Source organism: Xenopus laevis, chromosome 5S (assembly GCF_017654675.1).
Source record: "Xenopus laevis strain J_2021 chromosome 5S, Xenopus_laevis_v10.1, whole genome shotgun sequence".
In the NCBI taxonomy this organism is placed as follows: domain Eukaryota; kingdom Metazoa; phylum Chordata; class Amphibia; order Anura; family Pipidae; genus Xenopus; species Xenopus laevis.
In genome coordinates, this window is record NC_054380.1 from 7,170,451 (window position 1) to 7,191,573 (window position 21,123).

The window sequence follows — 21,123 nt, forward strand, 5'->3', positions numbered from 1 at the left end:
GAACATGAGGCTCTATATCAAACACTAAGTCGGGGCAATTAGTAGGGGTGCAAGAAAGTAAAATGGAGGAGGAGAGGCCAAATGGGGCACCGGTTATAGTTCCAATAATTGTTTATTTTCTGTGTAGAGATCCGTATGCCCTTGAGATTTGTGCATTCCGTGATTGACACAACTAAATAGCACCGTGGGTGACACGAGAGAGACTGATTCAGGCGCTCAAACGGGCAGCCTCGTGACGTCATCAGAGCGCGGCTAGAGGAGGACCCCGGGCTTGTCAGGAGCGACAAGAATCGAAACTGGAGACGATTGGCAGTAGCTGCGTGTGATTCCACTGTGAGTGGCGCTGTATGTCTGTAGCGAGTATCTTACTCTCACCCGGGCGCTGTCACTCACTATTACTCTTATTATACAGCCAAGCAGTGCCCTGGTGCCTCACTCTTTTACTGTCTATTTCTGCTCAGTATCTCGCCCAGGCCAGCCAGTGTATTACTGTTACTGTAATATACACAGCTAATGCCTCGGGGTTTAACTCTGATATTCTATATTACTGTTGGGTATCTCCTCCCCACTCCAGGCCAACCAGGGAATTACTCTCACTATTATTATTATTATTATTATTATTATTATTATTATTATTATTATTATTATAGACAGGTAATGCCTTGGTCTCAACTCTTCTATTCTATGAGTATCCCACTCCCAGATCAGCAGGGTATTTCTCTCACTATTATTATTATTATTATTATTATTATAGACCGGTAATTCCTTGTGGTCCAACTCTGATATTCTATATTACTGTTACTCCTCCCCACTCCCAGATCAGCAGGGTATTACTCTCACTATTATTATTATTATAATTTTTATTATTATTATAGACAGGTAATGCCTTGGGCCCAACTCTTCTATTCTATGAGTATCCCACTCCCAGATCAGCAGGGTATTACTCTCACTATTATTATTATTATAGACCGGTAATTCCTTGTGGTCCAACTCTGATATTCTATATTACTGTTGGGTATCTCCTCCCCACTCCCAGGTCAGCCAGGGTATTACTATCACTATTATTATTATTCACCATTATTATACAGCCAGGTATTGTCCTGTGGTCCCATTCTGTTTCTCTGCATTATCTAAACTAGGGATGCACCGAATCCAGGATTCGGTTCGGGATTCGGCCGAATCCTTCTGCCCAGCCGAACCGGATCCTTATTTGCATATGCAAATTAGGGGCGGGGAGGGAAATTGCATGACTTTTTGTCAGAAAACAAGGAAGTTAAAAATGTTTTCCCACCCCTAATTTGCATATGCAAATTAGGGTTCCATTCGGTATTCGGCCGAATCTTTCACGAAGGATTCAGGGGTTCGGCCGAATCCAAAATAGTGGATTCGTTGCATCCCTAATCTAAACCCACAACCCAGCCAGAATATTGCTGTCACTATTATACAGCCAGGCTGTAGCACCCTCGGGCCCCACTGTGTCATTCTGTATCACTGATGAGTATCACACCCCCAGGCTAGACAGGATATTACTGTCACATTATACAGCCAAGCAATGCCCTGGGGCCCCACCCTGTTACTCTATATTACTGATGAGTATCTCACCCATGACCAATCAGGATATTACTCTATATTACTGATGAGTATCTCACCCATGACCAATCAGGATATTACTCTATATTACTGATGAGTATCTCACCCATGACCAAGTCGTTATTACTATTCTACCAGGCAGTGTCCTGGGACCCCATTATGTTACTGACGAGTATACCACTTCTGTTCAGGTGTAACAGACTTATTAATAATAACACCCATGTATCAGACTTTGTCTATTGGTCGTTAGCTGGATTTTGGGGTGGTGTGTTTGTGGGAAGTCCCTCTCCAACGCAGAAAACCTAGAAATTGTTTGGAAGGTCTTTGCTTTCCCATGACTTCAGTTATTGATTGAATACTAAATGCATCTACTCAGTGCGTTAATCTGCCCAGCATTGATATTGGCAAAGCAAGTGTTGATGAGCATTTCCAGTATTATTATAAGGTCTCATAGGCAGATTTCTCCAGTGGGGGAAGTGGAGCAAAACTCAGACTCTCCTTCTCTTTTCAGGTGTTTGAGGCTGTGAGGGGGCTTTTTCTTCCTGCCAATAATATGTTGGTGATGTCCTGAGGGGAATCAGATTAAACACTATTGTGTCATTCCTGACTTCCTTAGGATTTTTGCACCCCATGTGCTGTGTAAGTGATTATTATATGTCATTTGTGCTCCTGTCCAGACTCAATCCATCCCACTCAGCCCATATCACCCTCCTTGTTTGTCTCATGCCGTCTGTGCCCTCCATCCTCTATTTCTCCTGTTCTGTTCCAGAATCCTGTATATTATGTACTGGTGTTGCTCATAGATTTGATTGATATATGAACCTTCAGACACATTTAACCTCTCTCCCTGGAGTGGTGTATCGTGTGTTTGGGTTTTTTTTTTGTTTGTATTGCCCCATATTAACTATGTTATGCACTGTATTCAGCAGCGAAAATGAAGAGAAAATCCGACTCCGAACAGCAGCCCAGCGTTCAGTGCCGCAAGAAGAAGCGAATTGAAGAGTTAGGGCTGAATCTGAGTTCAACCTCTGATGATGATACACAGTACAGCAACCATGGTACTCAGGGTGAGTGGCACAGCTCCTTTCACACTCACTGGGGAGAACACTCACTATGGCACTCACACTACAATAACCATGATACTCTGTGGAGTGGAGCTCCTCCTTACACACTCACTGAGTGGAGGTATTAAATACTCGCTTTGGGGGAACGTTCACTGGGGCACACACATCAAAGGTTCGAATTTCGAATTCATGTGAGTTTTTATAAACTCCCATGAAGTCGAAATTCGACTTTAAAAAAATAGAATTTCCTAAACTCGGGGGAATAGTATCGACTCGAAAACTTGAATCAAATTTGAAGGCAATTCGGCAGGTTTTAGATGGCAAATAGTCAAATTCTAGTTCTTAAAGAGCCAGTGTATGGTAAACAATTCCCTAGTCCAATCTGACAGTTTTGGCCGTAAAAAAAAAAAAACTTGAAAATTTGAATTTTCAATTCGACCCTTGATAAATCAACCATGGTACTCAGGAGCATCTCCTTACACACACTGGCAATCGTGGTTCTTGAGATGAGCACAGAGCCGTTTTTATGTAAACACAACACATTAGATGAACGTTAAAGGGGAAGTAGAGGTTGTTTAGTTTTCACACATGGGTTTGATATATTTCTCTACAGCCTTTGTGACACTTTAGTGCTTTGCCAGTTCCCTGGCTGTATCGATATACTGGATGAGTGCAGGGAATTCAGTTTACCGTATGTAACTAAATACGCTTTTTTAAATCTGATTTTTTTCTCCTATTTCAGAGTCTTCCACGAGCAGCACAAGCTCTGACAGTGACAATGAAGAGAAGAGGCCTGTATTTGGCTCTGGGAGAAATGAGACCCTGCCTGATACTCTTGCAGAAGGCTCTTCCTCCCATTACTCCATGTACAACAGCGTCTCCCAGAAGCTCATGGTATATCCTTCCAGGGGGCTCTCACAAAGGCTGCAATGGGCACTGAAATCTCTGATTAGGATGGGGGTTTATGGGTCAGGAAAAAGTCTACACTTCCTCTACTGTGGAATAAAGTTTAGGATTTTTATTTGCACGTAGGACAGTCATGTTTGTATTTATCCTGGCTAACCTGACTTGTTGCTTTCTCCCAGGCCAAGATGGGCTTCCGCGAAGGCGAAGGTCTGGGGAAGTTTGGCCAAGGCAGAAAAGAAATTGTTGAAACGTCCAAGCAAAAGGGCCGAAGGGGTCTCGGCATGGTTTTGAAGGGATTTGAGAAAGAACTGAATATAAACTGGCGGTCTGAACCAGAGGTGAGTTGCAAATGGAGACACGTTTTTAGAGTTTTTAAAAATAATGGATAGTTTGAAGCTTAACACTTGGGTGGGTTGTTTAGAGCATATGTGCCAATCCAAGTGGCACTGATTATTAGTCACAATTGTATGACTGCAGATCTGCATTGCGAGTGCTTATGTAATTACTCACGGGGTTCCTCATTGCTGCCAGTCTGGTTCTTTTTCATAGGATGCCGAGGTCCTGTGGGTGAAGCTCTATAAGGCAAAGCACAGGACCAGGCTGCTATCACAGGCAGTTAGTACTGTACAGTATATGACATGAATGGCTTGTTCTCTATATCAGAGCTATCTTTATGTTTCAGGCTACCGCTTATGAAGAAGTGGACTGGTTCCCAGAATGCACCACCGATATTCCAGATTCTGACGAGTTGTCGGACTGGATGACCGTGGGGAAGGTACTGCAGGTCATGTTCAGTACACAAGGGGGCAGTGTAATACAGCTCTGTATATTACAGTGTTGCTTTGATACATATGGATACATATGGTCCTGCCTATCACTCGTCTATGTTATTATTATTATTACTACTACTATTATTATTATTATTATTAACATTTATTTATATAGCGCCATCATATTTCGCAGCGCTGTACTATCTGTAATTAAAATTACATCACTTTAGAATAGAATGAGTGCATCCCTGTTAGTAACAGCTGGTTCTTCCCTATGTTGTGATGCAGAGAAAGTTGATCATAGACGATGAGACTGAGTTTTGCCGGGACAATCTCCTGACTAGCCTGTTGCAGTGCAAGGTGAGTGTTGCCATAGACACAATCCCACATTCCTTGTAACTGAAATGGTTGGATTGTCCTGGGGGAACGTGGGGTTCCACGTTGAATAAGATGAGGCTTTAACTGTGCTTGCAGAGTGCATTTGATGAGCTGGAAGGGGAGGAGATGAGACGTGCCAGGACCCGATCCAACCCATATGAGATGATCCGAGGAGTATTCTTCCTTAATCGGTGGGTCTGAATCCCTCCATGCATTGTATTGGAAGTTGTGTCCCAGGTGTTCTCTAGCATACCAACACTTGCAGTGGGACACCCTGGCCTGGTTTGGGGGGCATGTTTTTATTTTACATTTTACTGACATGGCTTCCTTCTCTCTCTCTACAGAGCAGCAATGAAAATGGCCAACATTGATCATGTATTTGACTACATGTTTACCAACCCTAAAGACTCGCAAGGGGTGAGATAATGGTTCCCTCTCTTTGGCACACTGTCAATTGGCTAATTGCGAACACTTCGAACTTTCTGTAGGCTAATCAGAAGGCAGCAATTATGGTAATAACACTTAATAGTGTGTCTCCCCAGTGACAGCCCCATTGTGGTTGTCTCCTTATGGATTGCTTAGAGCCCCTAGATTTAAACCAGAAGCTTGGTGCCTCAATTTACCAGTTATGTGCATTAGTACATACCCACTGAGGTGGATTGGTGAGCCTATCCATTGATAACAGGGGAAGTTGAAAGCAGAATGTTCTGTACTGTACAGTAGATGCCCAGCCATGTAAGTGTACATGTAACTACAAGTCCCGGAGGTACCAGTCAGATACTGGACTGGAGGGACATAATGTCTCACGTGTGCTGTACGTGTTTGATTACTGCATACATGTCAGCAGGTGCATACCCTAGTACCATGACTGTGTCTTTCAGAAGCCAAAATTAAAGGATAAGGAATCAGAGCTGCTTTATTTTGCTGATGTCTGTGCTGGACCAGGGGGTTTCTCAGAGTATGTGCTGTGGAGAAAGAAGTGGCATGCTAAGGGCTTTGGCATGACCCTAAAGGGACCCAATGACTTCAAGCTGGAGGACTTTTACGCTGCTCCTAGTGAGCTTTTTGAGCCTTATTATGGTGAGTTTGAGCTGGGAACTATGGGTATAGATGCTAGCTAATACCAAGTTGCACCTGTGTGCCAGCCATATCCACCTTACACTTTCTGCATTCCTTGCTTTGCTCTGTCATATATGTGTAACATTTATGAAGAGTATTGGTGCCACCTATAGATCAGCATTAGAATAAGCATACATCTACAAACACACAGTGATGTTGTAGAAAGTTAAAGGACCACTAAGCCCAAAGAGGTTTCAATACGAATTTTATTCTTTGAAAAAGGAGGCGGATGTGCATATATATTGCATTTAGGTCCCTGCAAACAATTGGTTTGGGCAGGTCCCATTATTTTTTCTGTGGGTACATCCAGTTTCATGTGTGGCATTGACTGCAGTGACAATTCTTGGGGCCACTAACTGGGAATATGAGAGGGAATTGGCCAGTCTGTTGCATCTCAATAGGTTTGTTGTCTTCTCCCAGGGGAAGGAGGAGTGGATGGCGACGGAGATGTTACCCGCCCTGAGAACATCACAGCCTTTAGAAATTTTATCCTTGACAACACAGATCACAAGGGGGTCCACTTTATGATGGCGGATGGTGTAAGTTTTCTAATTTATACTCTGTACAGAGAGGGAGATAGTCTCACAATACCAAAATTGCACCCCAATTCGCATGCTTTTGCATTGGAGTGCGGATACTTCTATGAGATATATAATATATATAGATATATATATAGATATAGAGGCAGAAAAAGCTGAAGCACACCAGGATTTTCTTCAAAAAGATAGTGTTTCGGCCCTCGCATGGGACCTTTATCATGATAAAGGCCCCATGCGAGGGCCGAAACGTTGATGTAATAAACACTTTATCTTTTTGAAGAATATCCTGGTGTGCTTCAGCTTTTTCTGCCTTTGGATATTTGATTTTTGAATTGCGCCCAGGTATGTAACTTTTGAAGTGTGTGCTAAAGCCTTTCACAGCATATATATATTTATACTGATAAATTATTTGTGCTCTCCCTACATTAGTACTGATTTATATGTACTGTAGATTTATATGTTTGAGGAAGTTAGTTCAGAACTTGATCTAAAAGAAAGGCCACAGGCCATAAGCTTGACTCTTGCTCTCTCCAGGGCTTCTCTGTGGAAGGACAGGAAAACATTCAGGAGATTCTCAGCAAGCAGCTCCTTCTGTGCCAGTTCCTGGTGGGACTCCATGTCATCCGGACAGGTGACTGATATGTAGCCTTACACCCCCAAAACACACACAAATAGCCAGTTAGTTATGTATACTGGTAATTCTGCTCTGCGATTGGATGTATCTTTCACAGATCTGCCCGCCAGTCCCCATAGGCTACCTCTGTCTCCTTCATTGGTCATTTCCACTTGCAACAAAATGTTTTCTGTCTCTTGTATTAGTCAGAATATATTATTCTCCTACTATACATATGCACAGAGATAGAGTATGGCAGATTTCATGCTTAGGTTTGGTCCAAGTGGAATGGTTAGAGGGTCATAATTATTAGATCTTTATTTTGAATTGCCACTTGCTGCTCCTGTCCTTCAGCCCTGTTTTTTTTTTTGTTACATGTCTTTTCCACTCCTATTGTAGCTGCCACATCTTTGTGTTTGAAATGGGGCAGATCATCTGTATCCTGCAGTTGGTAAAACAGCCTGGCAGTGCTATAAATATGCCATGATAATTGTGTCTTCTGCAGGAGGACATTTCATCTGCAAAACCTTTGACCTGTTCACTCCATTCAGCGTGGGCCTCATTTACTTGTTGTATTGCTGCTTCGAGCGAGTTTGCCTTTTCAAGCCTCTGACCAGCCGGCCAGCAAACTCTGAGAGGTGATTTTAAATTTTTTTTTGTTCCTCCCACAAGGTGCCATGATACCACCCTTCTTTCTCAGTTTAGGGGTAGGCTGGGGTATTGCCATTCTCAATAACCAATGCCAGTCCTGGAACCTTAATACTTACTTTCAGCTTTGAACAGCCTTGAAAAAGCAATTTTGTGAAACGCGCGTGGGCTTGCTATTTCTCAACCTTAAAACCTTGGGGGGGTTCTCTTAAGAAAAAAACTTTTTATATTGATCTGGGTGCTTCTCTTAGCCCAGATTAAGGCGATTCCTTATCTGCATTCTTGTTCTACTGTTTTCACTATAAGTGCTCTGGAATTTGTGTGTTTTTTTAGAAAAGACAGCTTCTCAATCCAGTTAGTTAAAATAGAATTGAGACCACAGTTCCAGAAGCACTGACTTCTCTTTCTTTGTCGGGTCCCGTAGTTAGTAAAACAATCGGCTAGAAAATACGGGACTTCTCCACCCATCTACCAATTTCCTTTTCCTACCTTTTCTTGGAATCAGAGATATTAATAATTGCACTTCAATTGATTTATAAGTGAATTGATCACAATCGGTTGGCACTTTATCACCCTTATTGGTGTTTTAGTTGATTTTTAGTAATTCAACAATCAATTAATGTTAAATGAATTGTTTATAAGTTAGAAATTACAAAGCATACACAATATATAAAAGAAAAATCAATTGTATCCTAGTTTTATTCTATTTAATGCTATTTAATTAAGGTCAAGCACTAGCACTTTGTGGGACTAATTATCAAGGGGGGAACCAACATATATAGAATCATGAGATCAAATGGTTTAACTGAAATCGAATTATATAGTGATAACATATATATTTTTTTTGTGTGTTTTTTCTGATTAAAAAGACGGGGATACTTTCTTTCTTTTCACTTACTTTCAGCTAGTCACAATGTGTTCTCCAGTCAAATATTTGTTTGTGTTTGGGAAGTGTCCAACCCTCTGTGCATCCATTATCTTTACTATGAACGCTGTACTTTATAGTGTGGTGTTTATGGTACCTCTGTCTCGGTTAGATATGTGGTTTGCCGTGGGCTGAAAGAGGGCATTGATGATGTACGTAATTACCTGTTCAATGTAAATCGCCGCCTCAATCATCTGCGTAATTCAGATCAGGATGTCACTTTGGTGGTTCCCCTGGAGGTTCTGAGAGGGGACAAGCAGTTCAATGAATACATGGTCCGTTCTAATGAGAGGTAAGAAATGTTCCTGCTGTGGGGATATGGTTACTATCTCTGTTTTACTGCAGCTCTAACATCTGGTGTAAATAAATCCGCTGAACTGTTGAGAAATATTCTCCTTTTTCTTTCAAGCTGCTGTGAAGTGCAGATCAAGGCCCTAGCAAAAATCCACGCTTTTGTACAAGATTCGTAAGTACTGGTGGAATTCGTACCCACATGTACTGGCCCATAGGGAATGTGTCCAGTTTTAGTGTTTATGTGGGATGCAGTGGCTGCAGACATTGGGGAGAATGGGAACAGTAATCTCCTGTATTGCCTTAGGGCAGGGGTCCCCAACCTTTTTTTACTCGTGAGCCACATTTAAATGTAAAAAGGATTGGGGAGCAACACAAGCATGAAAAAGTGCCTTGGGGTGCCAAATAAGGGCTTTGATTGGCTATTTGGTAGCCCCTTTGTAGACTGGCAGCCTATAGGAGGCTCTACTTGGCACTATACTTAGTATTTATACAATTAAAACTTGCTTCCAAGCCTGGAATTCAAAAATAAGCACCTGGTTTGAGGACACTGAGAGCAACATCCAAGGGGTTGGAGAGCAACATGTTGCTCACGAGCTACTGGTCGGGGATCACTGCCTTAGGGCAAGCATCTTGTTTAGTTTTATAAAAAGGTAGCTCTGAAATAGAATCACTAATTTTATTCATCTTGTCAGTTGTTTATTACGTATACCCCGATAATGAGGGCTGGCTTTCTTTTTAGGACCCTGAGTGAGTCTCGCCAGGCAGATATACGGAGGGAATGTCTGAAGCTGTGGGGGGTAAGTCTGGGCATGACTGGTAGCAAGGAAGCAGTGCTTAGATAGTTCTGTTCTGAAGACGGTAAATTGTGGGTTTCAGAACCTATAGAAGAATTTATGCAGCTGTTTATTGAATATTTTCACCTATCGCTGCACCAGGTGTTTGCCATAAGCAGTTTTAATAAATGCTGAGCCTCCTCAAGCCAACAACTATAAATGTCCTACATCTCATAGGGTATGTTATACATGGAACTGGCACTGTATTTATCCTGCTATGTGTTTTTGGAGGTATTAAATGAATTGGCACTGTATTTATATTACTGGGGTTGTTATACACAGAACTGGCACTGTGTTTACTCTACTATTTATTCTGCCAGGTATTGTAGATTAAACGAGCACTGCGTTTATTCTGTCATGTATTCATGGAATTGGCCCTAAATGTATCCTGCAATGTGACCTGGGGTATTTTACATGGAATTAACCCTGTATTTATCCTGCCATGTGTTCTGGGCGATTTTAAATGAAACTAACGCTACATTTATCCTGCCAGGTAATCTGGGGTGTTTAAACATGGATTGTGCCCTGTATTTATTCTGCTATGTGTTCTGGGGTGTTAAACATGGATTTGGCCCTGTATTGATGTCCCTGATCTACTGTGAAGCCATTTGTGTAGAACATTTATTTAATTAGCCTACCCAAGCCTTAAAATGACCCCTGCCTTTGTAATTTGCTCCTTTCAGGTTCCAGACCAGGCACGAGTGGCACCAACTAATACTGATGCCCGGACCAAGTTTTTCCAACTGATTCAGGTACAAGGCAGAACCATCAGACATAGGGGCAAATTCACTAAACGCTGAAGCGCCTACGCTAGCGGGAATTCGCCAGCCTTACTTCGCACCCTTACGCCTGGCGAATTTGCGCAACGGACGTAACTACGCATTGTTCTGAACGCTACCTTTTACGCCAGACTTCCTTCGCCACCTCAGACCAGGCGAAGTGCAATAGAGTAGATAGGGATTGCTTCAAAAAAAGTTAAAAAAAATTTCTAAGTCCCAAAAAACGCTGGCGTTTTTTCTTTCTTATGGGTGATAGGCTGAAAAAGATCGAAAAATTTTTTGGGGCTCCCCTCCTTCCCCCCTACATTTCCTAACTCATGACACCTTAACTAGACGGTGGGCAGATGTGTAGGGCAAAATAAAAATTGTATTTGATGTTTTGAAGGTTTCCCAGGCTTGTGTAGTGCTGCTACGAACACTTCCATTGTAAATTGAACTTGGTGCCGTATGCAAATTAAGCATCTCTAGCGTAGTAGGCGAATTAACGCTAGAGCAACTTCCCAACCTTACGCTACCCCTGAGCGCAACTTCGGATTTTAGTGAATTTGCAGAGCGCTGGCGAAAATACGCCTGGCGAAGTGCAGCGAAGCGGACGCCGGCGCAACGACGAATCGTAGTGAACGTCCCACACAGTGTTAGCGTCCACATAGCACCTTCAGAACTGTGCTCCTCTGTCACTCGGCTGAGCATTAACACCCCCATGCCCTTGATTCACGAATAAGAGTTTCAGTGATCTGCAGCAGTCACTACATTCCTGAAAATGCCTTCTTTGTATTTTGCTCCATTGTGAAGGAGAACCAGCAATTTGAGTGGTGCTACATTAAAGGACATGTAAACCCTCCCCACAAAATTTTAATCAGTGGACAGCCTCTTTGAAATCTTTAGATACCTGCCACTCTGGTTGTTAAAAGGTTAACAGTAAGGCTGCAGCATCCCCTTAATCACTTAGAAATCCTTCTACTCCTCTAACCCACTCTGCCCCCTCCAGGAATTTAATTTGGCTGTTGGCTAATGAGCATGCTCAGTTCTTCTCAGCTCAGATTACTAAACACACCCTCCAGTCTAACAGCCAATTAAGAGATGGCATTGCTGGTTCCCATAGAAACTTTTATTCTGTCTGATCCTATTTTTTTTCTCCTAACCACTTCTCCTTAACTCAGCTTAACCATTGGTCAGATTAACCGTTCAATGGTTTCCCCTATAGAGCTGCTGTTATGAACACAAACTGACCCCTGCAGCTTTACAGCTTACGTAGCAGTCAGTGAGTTGCTCTGTGATGTATGGTCCTACAGGTTCCTCCCTCCTTCTCCCAGTTTTGTGAAATAGTCACATTAAGGGTTCACCTACATTTCTCTTGTGTTTTCAGAGCCAGAACATTGAGGTCTTTGGTTACAAGCCGACGCCGCTCACTGCAAAGACCTTGGAAAAGCTGATCCACGTCTTTGATTACAGGTGTATGGTATGTGGGAGCGAACCAAAGTTCCTCCTGGGCTTGGGGGTAAGACGTTTTCCCCTTTATTTAGTGCATCCCACATCAGACTAATGAATATGCATTTGGGACATGTTATGTAGCCATGGTAAGGACGTATTTATCTCTCTCCATGAATACAGCGGTCTCAGATATACACCTGGGGGGGTCGCTCCAATGAGCGCTGGACTAGACTCGATTTGAAAACAGAGCTGCCCCGTGACACCCTGTTATCTGTGGAGATTGTGCATGAGCTGAAAGGAGAGGTAATGGATCATAGATAAATGCGCTGCTCTCATGTAACCCTTTGACTGCTTCTCTAGTAGTCACTTGGATATAACAGGCAATGACTGGCTCCAGGGAATAGTCTTCTTTCCATTCAGTTTGCCCAAGGTACTATTTTGGGAATATGGACTAATATAAAAGGGCTGATGGATATGAAAGCTGCTTGCTTGATTGCAGGGGAAGGCGCAGAGGAAGATTAGTGCTATCCATGTACTTGACGTTCTATTTCTCAATGGGACAGATGTACGGACACAACATTTCACTCAGAGGTAATGCTTCTTTCCCTGGCCATTCCCATTGCGCTACTCTTCTGTTCTGTCCATCATTCAAGCCGCTCCATCTGTTATGTTTACAAGCTCCATCAGTAAGACAAGCTTCAACCCAATTAAATTGTTCCTTTTAGTTATTGCAAAAATTCAAGAAAGCAGACGGCACTTCTGAAACTGGGGTTTATTGGAGTACCTGCTTTTAGTTATTGCTTTCTCTGTCAGAGTTTTATTATTCATTTTAAAACCCAGAGCCTTAAAGGACATGTAAACCCTAGAAACCATTACCATGTCTTTAGGTTGGGCACATATTCCCCGTACAAAATGCATCATTGTCTCTGTATTTTGCCCCTTCGTTAACCCGTAGTGTTTTCCTGAATCTGCTTCAATCAGGTGGCCATTTTCTAACAGCTACACCATCATTTATATTTGAATATACAGCCACGCCTGATGATGACATTGCTCAGAAGTTTATTTTGGAATGTAACTTTATTAGCAAGTATGTGTAATCATACTCATTCCTACATGTATAACCCCACTCACTCATATATGTATAACCCCACTCACTCATATATGTATAACCCCACTCACTCATATATGTAATCCCACTCACTCATACATGTATAATCCTACTCATACATGTAATTCCACTCACTCATATGTATAATATGTATGAGAGAGTGGGATTACAGGTATGAGTGGGGTTATACATGTTGGAGTGAGTGGGATTACATATGAGTTGAATTATACATGTATGAGTGAGTGGGATTGTACATGTATGAGTGTATAATTCCACTCATACATGTATAATCCCACACATACATGTAATCCCACTCACTCATTGGGCATATCTTCCCCACCCAAGACACATGATTTGTACTGCCTATACCCCCTACATTTGCCACCACCATCACATTTTCCTAAAACAAATACAGGTATGGGACCTGTTATCCAGAATGCTCAGGACCTGGGGTTTTCCGGATAACAGATCTTTCTGTAATTTGGGTCTTCATGCCTTAAATCTACTAGAAATTCATTTAAACATGAAATAAACCCAATAGGCTGGTTTTGCTTCCAATAAGGATTAATTATATCTTAGTTGGGATCAAGTACAAGATACTGTTTTATTATTACAGAGAAACAGGAAATCATTTTTAAAAATTTGGATTATTTGGATAAATTGGAGTCTATGCCATTCTGTAATTCAGATCTTTCTGGATATCGGGTTTCCGGATAAGGGATCCTGTACCTGTAGCAGCTTTCTCCAGGCGGCCATTTTCCCTCTGACACATCATCAGTAACATTGAGACGTATGCTGTAAAGTAAAAAAAAAAATAGGAGCAGACAGCTAGAGTTTCTATGGAACCAGTAATGCTATCTCTTCATTGGCTGTTACACTGGAGGGTGTGTTTAGTAATCTGAGCTGAGAAGAACTGAGCATGCTCATGAGCCAACAGCCAAAGCAAATTCCTGAGGGAGGGGGCTACAGGAGTAGAAGGATTTCTAAGTGATTAAGAGGGATGCTGCAGCCTTTCTGTTAACTTTTTAACAACCAGAGTGGCGGATAGCTAAAGATTTCAAAAGGGGCTGTTCACTGATTACATTTTTGTGCAAGGGGTTTACATGTCCTTTAAAGCAGAAGTGCTGCAGAGCCCCCTATTGTATTGAAATCCAACAATAACTGACTCTGCTATAGACGAGACTTAATTTAATAACTTCCCAGTGATTCTTTCTTTCCTTTTTCCCTCTAGAATCCAACTGGCAGAGAAGTTTGTCAGGGCAGTTGCCAAGCCAAGCCGGCCTGACATGAATCCAATCAGGTTGGTGCTTCAGGCTTTATCAGATCTTTAACCAGAAAGATTTTCATTGCCTTCATCCAAAAGACTTATGTTCGCTTGTAGCAGGCATATCCCACCTTTTGATTTGGTGTTGGGTAGGGGTAAGGACGTTTCTGGAACATCAGGAAAGTCTGGAACTTCTAGTACTGTACTCCCTGACTGGAATCCCAAAGCCCCTAGCAGAAACTTCTTCCTAGGGACCCCAAAATAGTGTATTGTATTACAGTGACTGCTCTGCAGCAGCTTAGTATTGGGGTATTCCTATCCTGGCATTGTATTATGGTATATATCTGTACAGTCTGTGAGCAAACTTATGGGCTGTTCCTGCTGAATTGTGCTTAGTACAGGGAATACCTATGCTGCCATAGTTTTATGGTATCTCTCTGTACAGACTATGAGCAAAGTTAGGGACTGTTCCTGCTGAATTGTGCTTAGTACAGGGGAATACCTATGCTGCCATAGTTTTATGGGATCTCTCTGTACAGACTATGAGCAAACATAAGAGGGCATCTGCACAGAATAGGATTAACACAATCTATCATTGCCCATTTACCCTTTGAGTAGATTTGCAGTGACTCAATATTTTTCTTTCAGAGTGAAGGAAGTGTATCGGCTTGAAGATATAGAAAAGATCTTTTTACGGTGAGGCAGTTCCTACAACTGGAACATAAAACAAATGAAGGAAATTGCTTGAGCTCTCTAACATCCACTATTTAAAGGAATCTTTTTTTTTTTTTTTTTTTGTGTTTGTGTCCTGTTTGACGAAAGACAAAACTGCCACATCCACGAACCACCATCTCCCCACTGCTGTCGTAACAATCCACTGGCCTGGGATAACCTTTTACTAAGCTGAATGGCTGTACTATAAAACATACCGTATATACTCGAGTATAAGCCGAGTTTTTCAGCCCCCAAAATATGCTGAAAAACTCTACCTCGGCTTATACTCGGGTCAAGCGCAAAAACGGTCGCCGGCGTCTAAGAATAGTCGCCAGCGTCTAAGAATAGTCACCGGCGTCTAAGAATAGTCGCCGGCGTCCAAGAATAGTCGCAGGCGTCCAAGAATAGTCTCCAAGAATATTCGCCAGCGTCCAAGAATGGTCGTCGGCATCCAAAAATGAGACGCCGGCACCTCCAATGGGAGCAGAAACCCTCAATTTTTTGATTGAAACTTACCAGAAGCTGCTGCATTTCTCACCCTAGGCTTATACTCGAGTCAATAAGCTTTCCCAGTTTTTGGAGGTAAAATTAGGTACCTCGGCTTATACTCGGGACGGCTTATACTCGACTATATACGGTACTGTACCACCGAGTCTAACTGCTGCTTTAGGATATTACGCCACTGCCCCCCAGAGATATTCAGTACTGGCCAACAATCCTGTAAGGCCCCTTTCTGTACCTGCCTGTATGTTGTGTGACTGCAACAAACAACATTTTGTAGCATATAATCGACAGGTAAAAAGAATGATAGGATTTGGGGACCCAATGTTAAAAGGGGAACTATCATGAAAATGAAAATTGAATATAAGCTTCATCATACTGAAATACAATCAATTAAATATTCTGTACTGTTTCTGAAATGATCAAGTTTATCTTCACTATCCCTCTCTCAGCATCTGTTTCTCTTCATTCTGTCTTCATGCAGCAGTTGGCTGTCAGATATTCACTGACAGTTAGATCCAATATATCTTAAAGGGGGCACCTTTCCTAGCAGATGTATTAGAGCTCACTCAAACAACTGATTCCAGTACAAACACAATCTAACAAAATAACTGCCTTTTGCACAAATCCTGCATGTAGAGAGACATGATGTCTGGTGAGTTTAATAGAGTGAGCTCTAATACATCTTCTAGGCAAAAGGAGCCCCCCTATAAGATATAGTGGATCATTCATCTGACACCAACTGCTGCATGAAGAGAGAATGAGGAGAAACAGATGCTGAGAGAGGAATAGTGAAGATAAACGTAATTATTTCAGAAACAGTACAGTATGTTTAATTGATTGTATTTAGAAATACAATCAATTTTCTTTAGAATGAGGAAGCTTGTATTAAATTAATCATTTTCACTATATGTTCACCTTTAAGGAATGGATGGGTCCCTACGCCTAAACACGTATGCAGCTTTCAACTTGAGAGTTTCTGGAATTTGATGCAGATGATATTCTGAGGGCAACACAATATGAAGTTTGTAGATACGATACAGCTGCTGTAGCTCTTACATATGCATTTGTGCCTGCAGGTTAGACATGAAACACATTAAGAGCTCGGGGGGATACCTGCGCCTTTCCTACACTGGCAGAGATGACCGTCACTTTGTTCCATGCGGCCTCTATATCGTCAAAACTATAAATGGTGAGAGTGAGTGGCCTGAAGCTGCCATTGTGATTTATAATATGTGCTGCTTGTTACACACAGGACTCTCATGGTATTTATCTTCTCACAGAACCCTGGAGCATGGCTTACAGCAAAAGTCAGAAACGCAAATATTTCTACAACTCTAAGACAAAGAATTCACAGTTTGAACTTCCCGTGGAGTCCATTGCACCATTTCAGTGAGAAAATATTTCATTATATTTCTTTAAATATCCCTCTGCATAACAGGGGACAGCAGGTTTAATGCCTCAGCGTTTAGGTCTGTGCCTGCACATTCTAGTTGAACTCATTCTTAGCTGCTATAAAGGTGCCACTCAGGACCGCCATTAGGGGGGTACTATCATACTGGGCCCGGGCCTAAAGGGGGGCCATGTTGTGCTGCACTTTTCGAAATAGCCGAAGGCGTGCCTAAGCCACCAAAGTCCTGAAGCCATGAAAGAAGCTGAAGCTGCGAAAGGAGCCGAACTTGAATTCCCGAAGCCGCGAAAAGACCCAAAGTTACGAAAGGAGAATTCCTGATCCACAAAAAAGACCCAATGGCACGAAAGGAGCCGAAGTTGAAGTCCTGAAGTCGTGAAAAGACCCGAAGCCACGAAAGGAGCCGAAGTTGAAGTCCCAAAGCTGCAAAAAGACCCAAAGTCACGAAAGGAGCCAAAGTTGAAGTCCTGAAGCCGCGAAAAAAACCAAATTCACGAAAGGAACCGAACTTGAAGTCCCAAAGCCATGAAAAGACCCAAAGGAAAGGAGCCGTAGTTGAAGCCGCGAAAAGACCCGAAGCCACGAAAGGAGCCGAGGTTGAAGTCCTGAAGCCGCAAAAAGAACCAAAGTCACGAAAGGAGCCATAGTTGAAGTTCCGAAGCTGCAAAAAGAACCAAAGCCACAAAGGGAGCCGAAGTTGAAGTCCTAAAGCCGCAAAAAATTCCCGAAGCCACGAAAGGAGCCGAAGTTGAAGTCCTGAAGCCGCACAAAGATCCGAAGCCACGAAAGGAGTTGAAGTCCTGAAGCCACGAAAAGACCCGAAGCCACGAAAGGAGTTGAAGCCCTGAAGCCACAAAAAGACCCTGAGCCGCGAAAGGAGCTGAACTTGAAGTCCTGAAGCCGCAAAAAGAACCAAAGTCACGAAAGGAGCCGAAGTTGAAGTCCTAAAGCCGCAAAAAATTCCCGAAGCCACGAAAGGAGCCAAAGTTGAAGTCCTGAAGCCATAAGTTCAGTTCAGTTCATTGGCCACCAATGTCTGTGTGGTCTTTTAACTGTGGTGTGGGTGGGATCTGAGTTGGGGCTTGGTTGTGATTTTTAATGGAGGCCCTGGTGCTACTGACTAAGAAGGTAGGTACCAGCTAATGGAGTTGCTACTGACTGGGTAAGTAGGTCTCAGGTAAAGGGGTTGCTTAGCTGCTAGAAAGGTGCAACTGACTAGATGTTGCTGCAGAACTATAATTCCCAGAATTCCTTTAGGAGCTTATTATTCACTTAGCAATATGATGGGGGGGGGATAATCAGCATTTCCAGGTTACAATAAATCCTGGCTACCAGATGCTTTTTTGCCCCTCGGGTTCACCCCACTTTTCCTTCCATTGCAGCACCTGCTACTACGAGCGCCTGTTCTGGGAGTGGGGGGAAGGGGTGCAGATCCACGACTCTCAGAGACAAGACCCTGACTCAGACAAACTCTCCAAAGACGCCGTCCTTCAGTTCATTCAGGCGCATCACCCGTGCATGCCCTCCAGCCTGACAGAGGATAGGTAGTAGGACACTGGGGGGATTGACAGGCACTGCAGCAATTCTGGACTGTGAGAGTTTCTCCAGCCGTCATGCTACTTACTTGCTCCTGTGGGACTTACCTCCATCCTGTGCTGGGCCACCAGTAACGTCCCCTCTCCAGAATTTCCCACTTTAGTTTTATGCCTATGACTCCAAGCCCTCCCAAACCCTGGTCCCCTATTATTGTAGACTACAACTCCCAGATTTCCCGGTTTATTAAAAGCTTCCAGGACCACTATAGACAGACTATAGACGTTCCTGCATGACCCTGGATTCTCTCTTGTGCCCTAAAAAACTGCTAATACTCCCTTCGCTGCCCACCCACTGCCTCTCATGTATTTTTTTTTTTAATCTGAAATCAACCAACCTTGCCTTTGATTGACCGGAGCTTCTCATTGGATGCGGGAATGAAAGAAAAGAAACCATCCGAGTGCAGGAAAGCTGCGAGTAGCGCAGTCAGTTGCAGGATGTGGGTCACATGGTACTGGGGAGTCAGATATCGGCTGCACTGGACATGTACCATGGGGAGGGGGGTGTGCAGGAATTGCTATCAGATTACCATTCAGTTGACCATCTCCTAATCCAAAATGAACTGCCTCATTGGATTTGCCCCTTGTGGATCCTAGTCCAGAGTCTGTGCCGGAGATTTCCCTGGCACTTTGTGTCTGTGCATGGTTTGTACCACCTACCGCCTCTACCTTATTAATAGAGAAATGCGTCATCCCCATGGCAATAAATTCCCGCCCCCCCCCCCCGTGTCATTGGACTTTTCTATTGCAATTATGAACTGTGTGGGGGGACGGGGTCCCGTGTGTTCTGCTCTTAAGCTTTGTTCTGTGCTGCTGACACCCAAATATAAGTATCATTTCTGTGTCCATTGTGTCTTCTACTCTGCCTTCTCCAGCCTGCCCAGCACCTCATAACCTGACTCCATTTATACTACGGAACGCCTATACTAAGGAACGCCTTCCTATGCTGATGGTGAAATCTCCTTTCCATCCCCAACAATTAATCACTCATCATTTCCCCTCTCTTGTTGGGGAATCCCATAACCTGACTGTCCTTACAATAAAGAAACTCTTCCTTTGCTGATGGTGAAATCTCCTTCTCCTCCAACCAAAGAATCACTCACCCCCTCCCCTTGGTAGGCAATCCCATTACTGTTATGTTACACATAACTCCTTTATATATTAATAGTGATATTTTCTTTCCTGCCCATAGATTGTCTATATCTGCAGTCAGTATGTTGATTTGTTCCTATCCCCAGGTATTACCAGTGTCTCTAAATGTGGCCCCTTTGCATTAAACAGAGTCTTTGCTGCCGGGGAAGAGACGTAGGTGGATACCAGCAATGCCCCTGACAGACAATATGGAATTTAACATTCACGGATTAAGTGATTTGGTCAGTATGAGGCTCCTAGTTGCCTTTATTGTTTATCAGACACTATATATAGATATATATATATATATATATATATATATATATATATATATAGCTCTTGCAGTATGATTGTGGGCCAGTAGAGGGAGCAGATGTACTTGAGTACAAACGGTCAGGGAAATCAGTGATCTTACCACCCGGCTGTTCCTACTTTCTCAGGAGTGTCCTGAATCATAGAAGTAAAAGGATACAGGTATTACTAGAAGGTGGGGTTGGTTAGATGTGAATCAAGGGCATAGGACTATTAAAAATAAAGAGCCTTAATTGGGGTTGGGGGCAGCATAGGTATTCCCCTGTACTAAGCACAATTCAGCAGGAACAGCCCCTAAATTTGCTCATAGTCTGTACAGAGAGATCCCATAAAACTATGGCAGCATAGGTATTCCCTGTACTAAGCACAATTCAGCAGGAACAGTCCCTAAGTTTGCTCATAGTCTGTACAGAGAGATCCCATAAAACTATGGCAGCATAGGTATTCCCTGTACTAAGCACAATTCAGCAGGAACAGCCCCCTAAGTTTGCTCATAGTCTGTACAGAGAGATCCCATAAAACTATGGCAACATAGGTATTCCCCTGTACTAAGCACAATTCAGCAGGAACAGTCCCTAAGTTTGCTCATAGTCTGTACAGAGAGATCCCATAAAACTATGGCAGCATAGGTATTCCTCTGTACTAAGCACAATTCAGCAGGAACAGTCCCCTAAGTTTGCTCATAGTCTGTACAGAGAGATCCCATAAAACTGACAGCATAGATATTCCTCTGTACTAAGCACAATTCAGCAGGAACAGTCCCCCTAAGTTTGATCATAGTCTGTACAGACAGATCCCATAAAACTATGGCAGCATAGATATTCCCCTGTACTAAGCACAATTCAGCAGGAACAGCCCCCTACATTTGCTCATAGTCTGTACAGATCTCTCAGCCAGGGTTTTGCATGGGGCCCAAATTGCCACTCTTTCTTCTTCTGGCTACGACTATGATGTGGGTAAATTGGTTAAATGCCAGGTGGAAGCTGATTGGCTCATAGTTGGTGTTAACATAAAATAACAGTTGTTGTAGAATGTGTTTATTTGAAATGTACCTTTTTCTAAGAATATTTCCTATTCCCCCTGGTCTTTTCATTATAACATTAGTGAATTGGTTTAGAGATGTTTAAATAACTCCCCACTCCTTAGACGTAACAGTCACCTGGGTTTATTAAGGCTAATGTCAAACTCATTTAACCCCCCC

The 21,123-nt window shown here is 42.8% G+C and overlaps 1 protein-coding gene across 1 annotated transcript; it reads left to right on the forward strand.

The window, feature by feature from the left end:
- Positions 1 to 263: 263 nt before the first annotated feature.
- cmtr1.S (cap methyltransferase 1 S homeolog) lies at positions 264 to 19,321 on the forward strand (the record flags this gene model as incomplete). Its single annotated transcript, NM_001092043.1, is given in 24 exon segments — positions 264 to 333; positions 2,520 to 2,657; positions 3,397 to 3,548; positions 3,740 to 3,898; positions 4,243 to 4,335; positions 4,619 to 4,690; positions 4,805 to 4,899; positions 5,053 to 5,125; positions 5,590 to 5,788; positions 6,248 to 6,366; positions 6,901 to 6,997; positions 7,485 to 7,617; positions 8,665 to 8,844; positions 8,962 to 9,018; positions 9,586 to 9,643; positions 10,363 to 10,431; positions 11,825 to 11,956; positions 12,070 to 12,192; positions 12,389 to 12,480; positions 14,229 to 14,297; positions 14,910 to 14,957; positions 16,556 to 16,668; positions 16,760 to 16,868; positions 18,270 to 19,321. Coding segments are annotated over 23 exon segments (2,541 nt in total). The 3' UTR covers positions 18,436 to 19,321.
- Between the last annotated feature and the right edge of the window lie 1,802 nt (positions 19,322 to 21,123).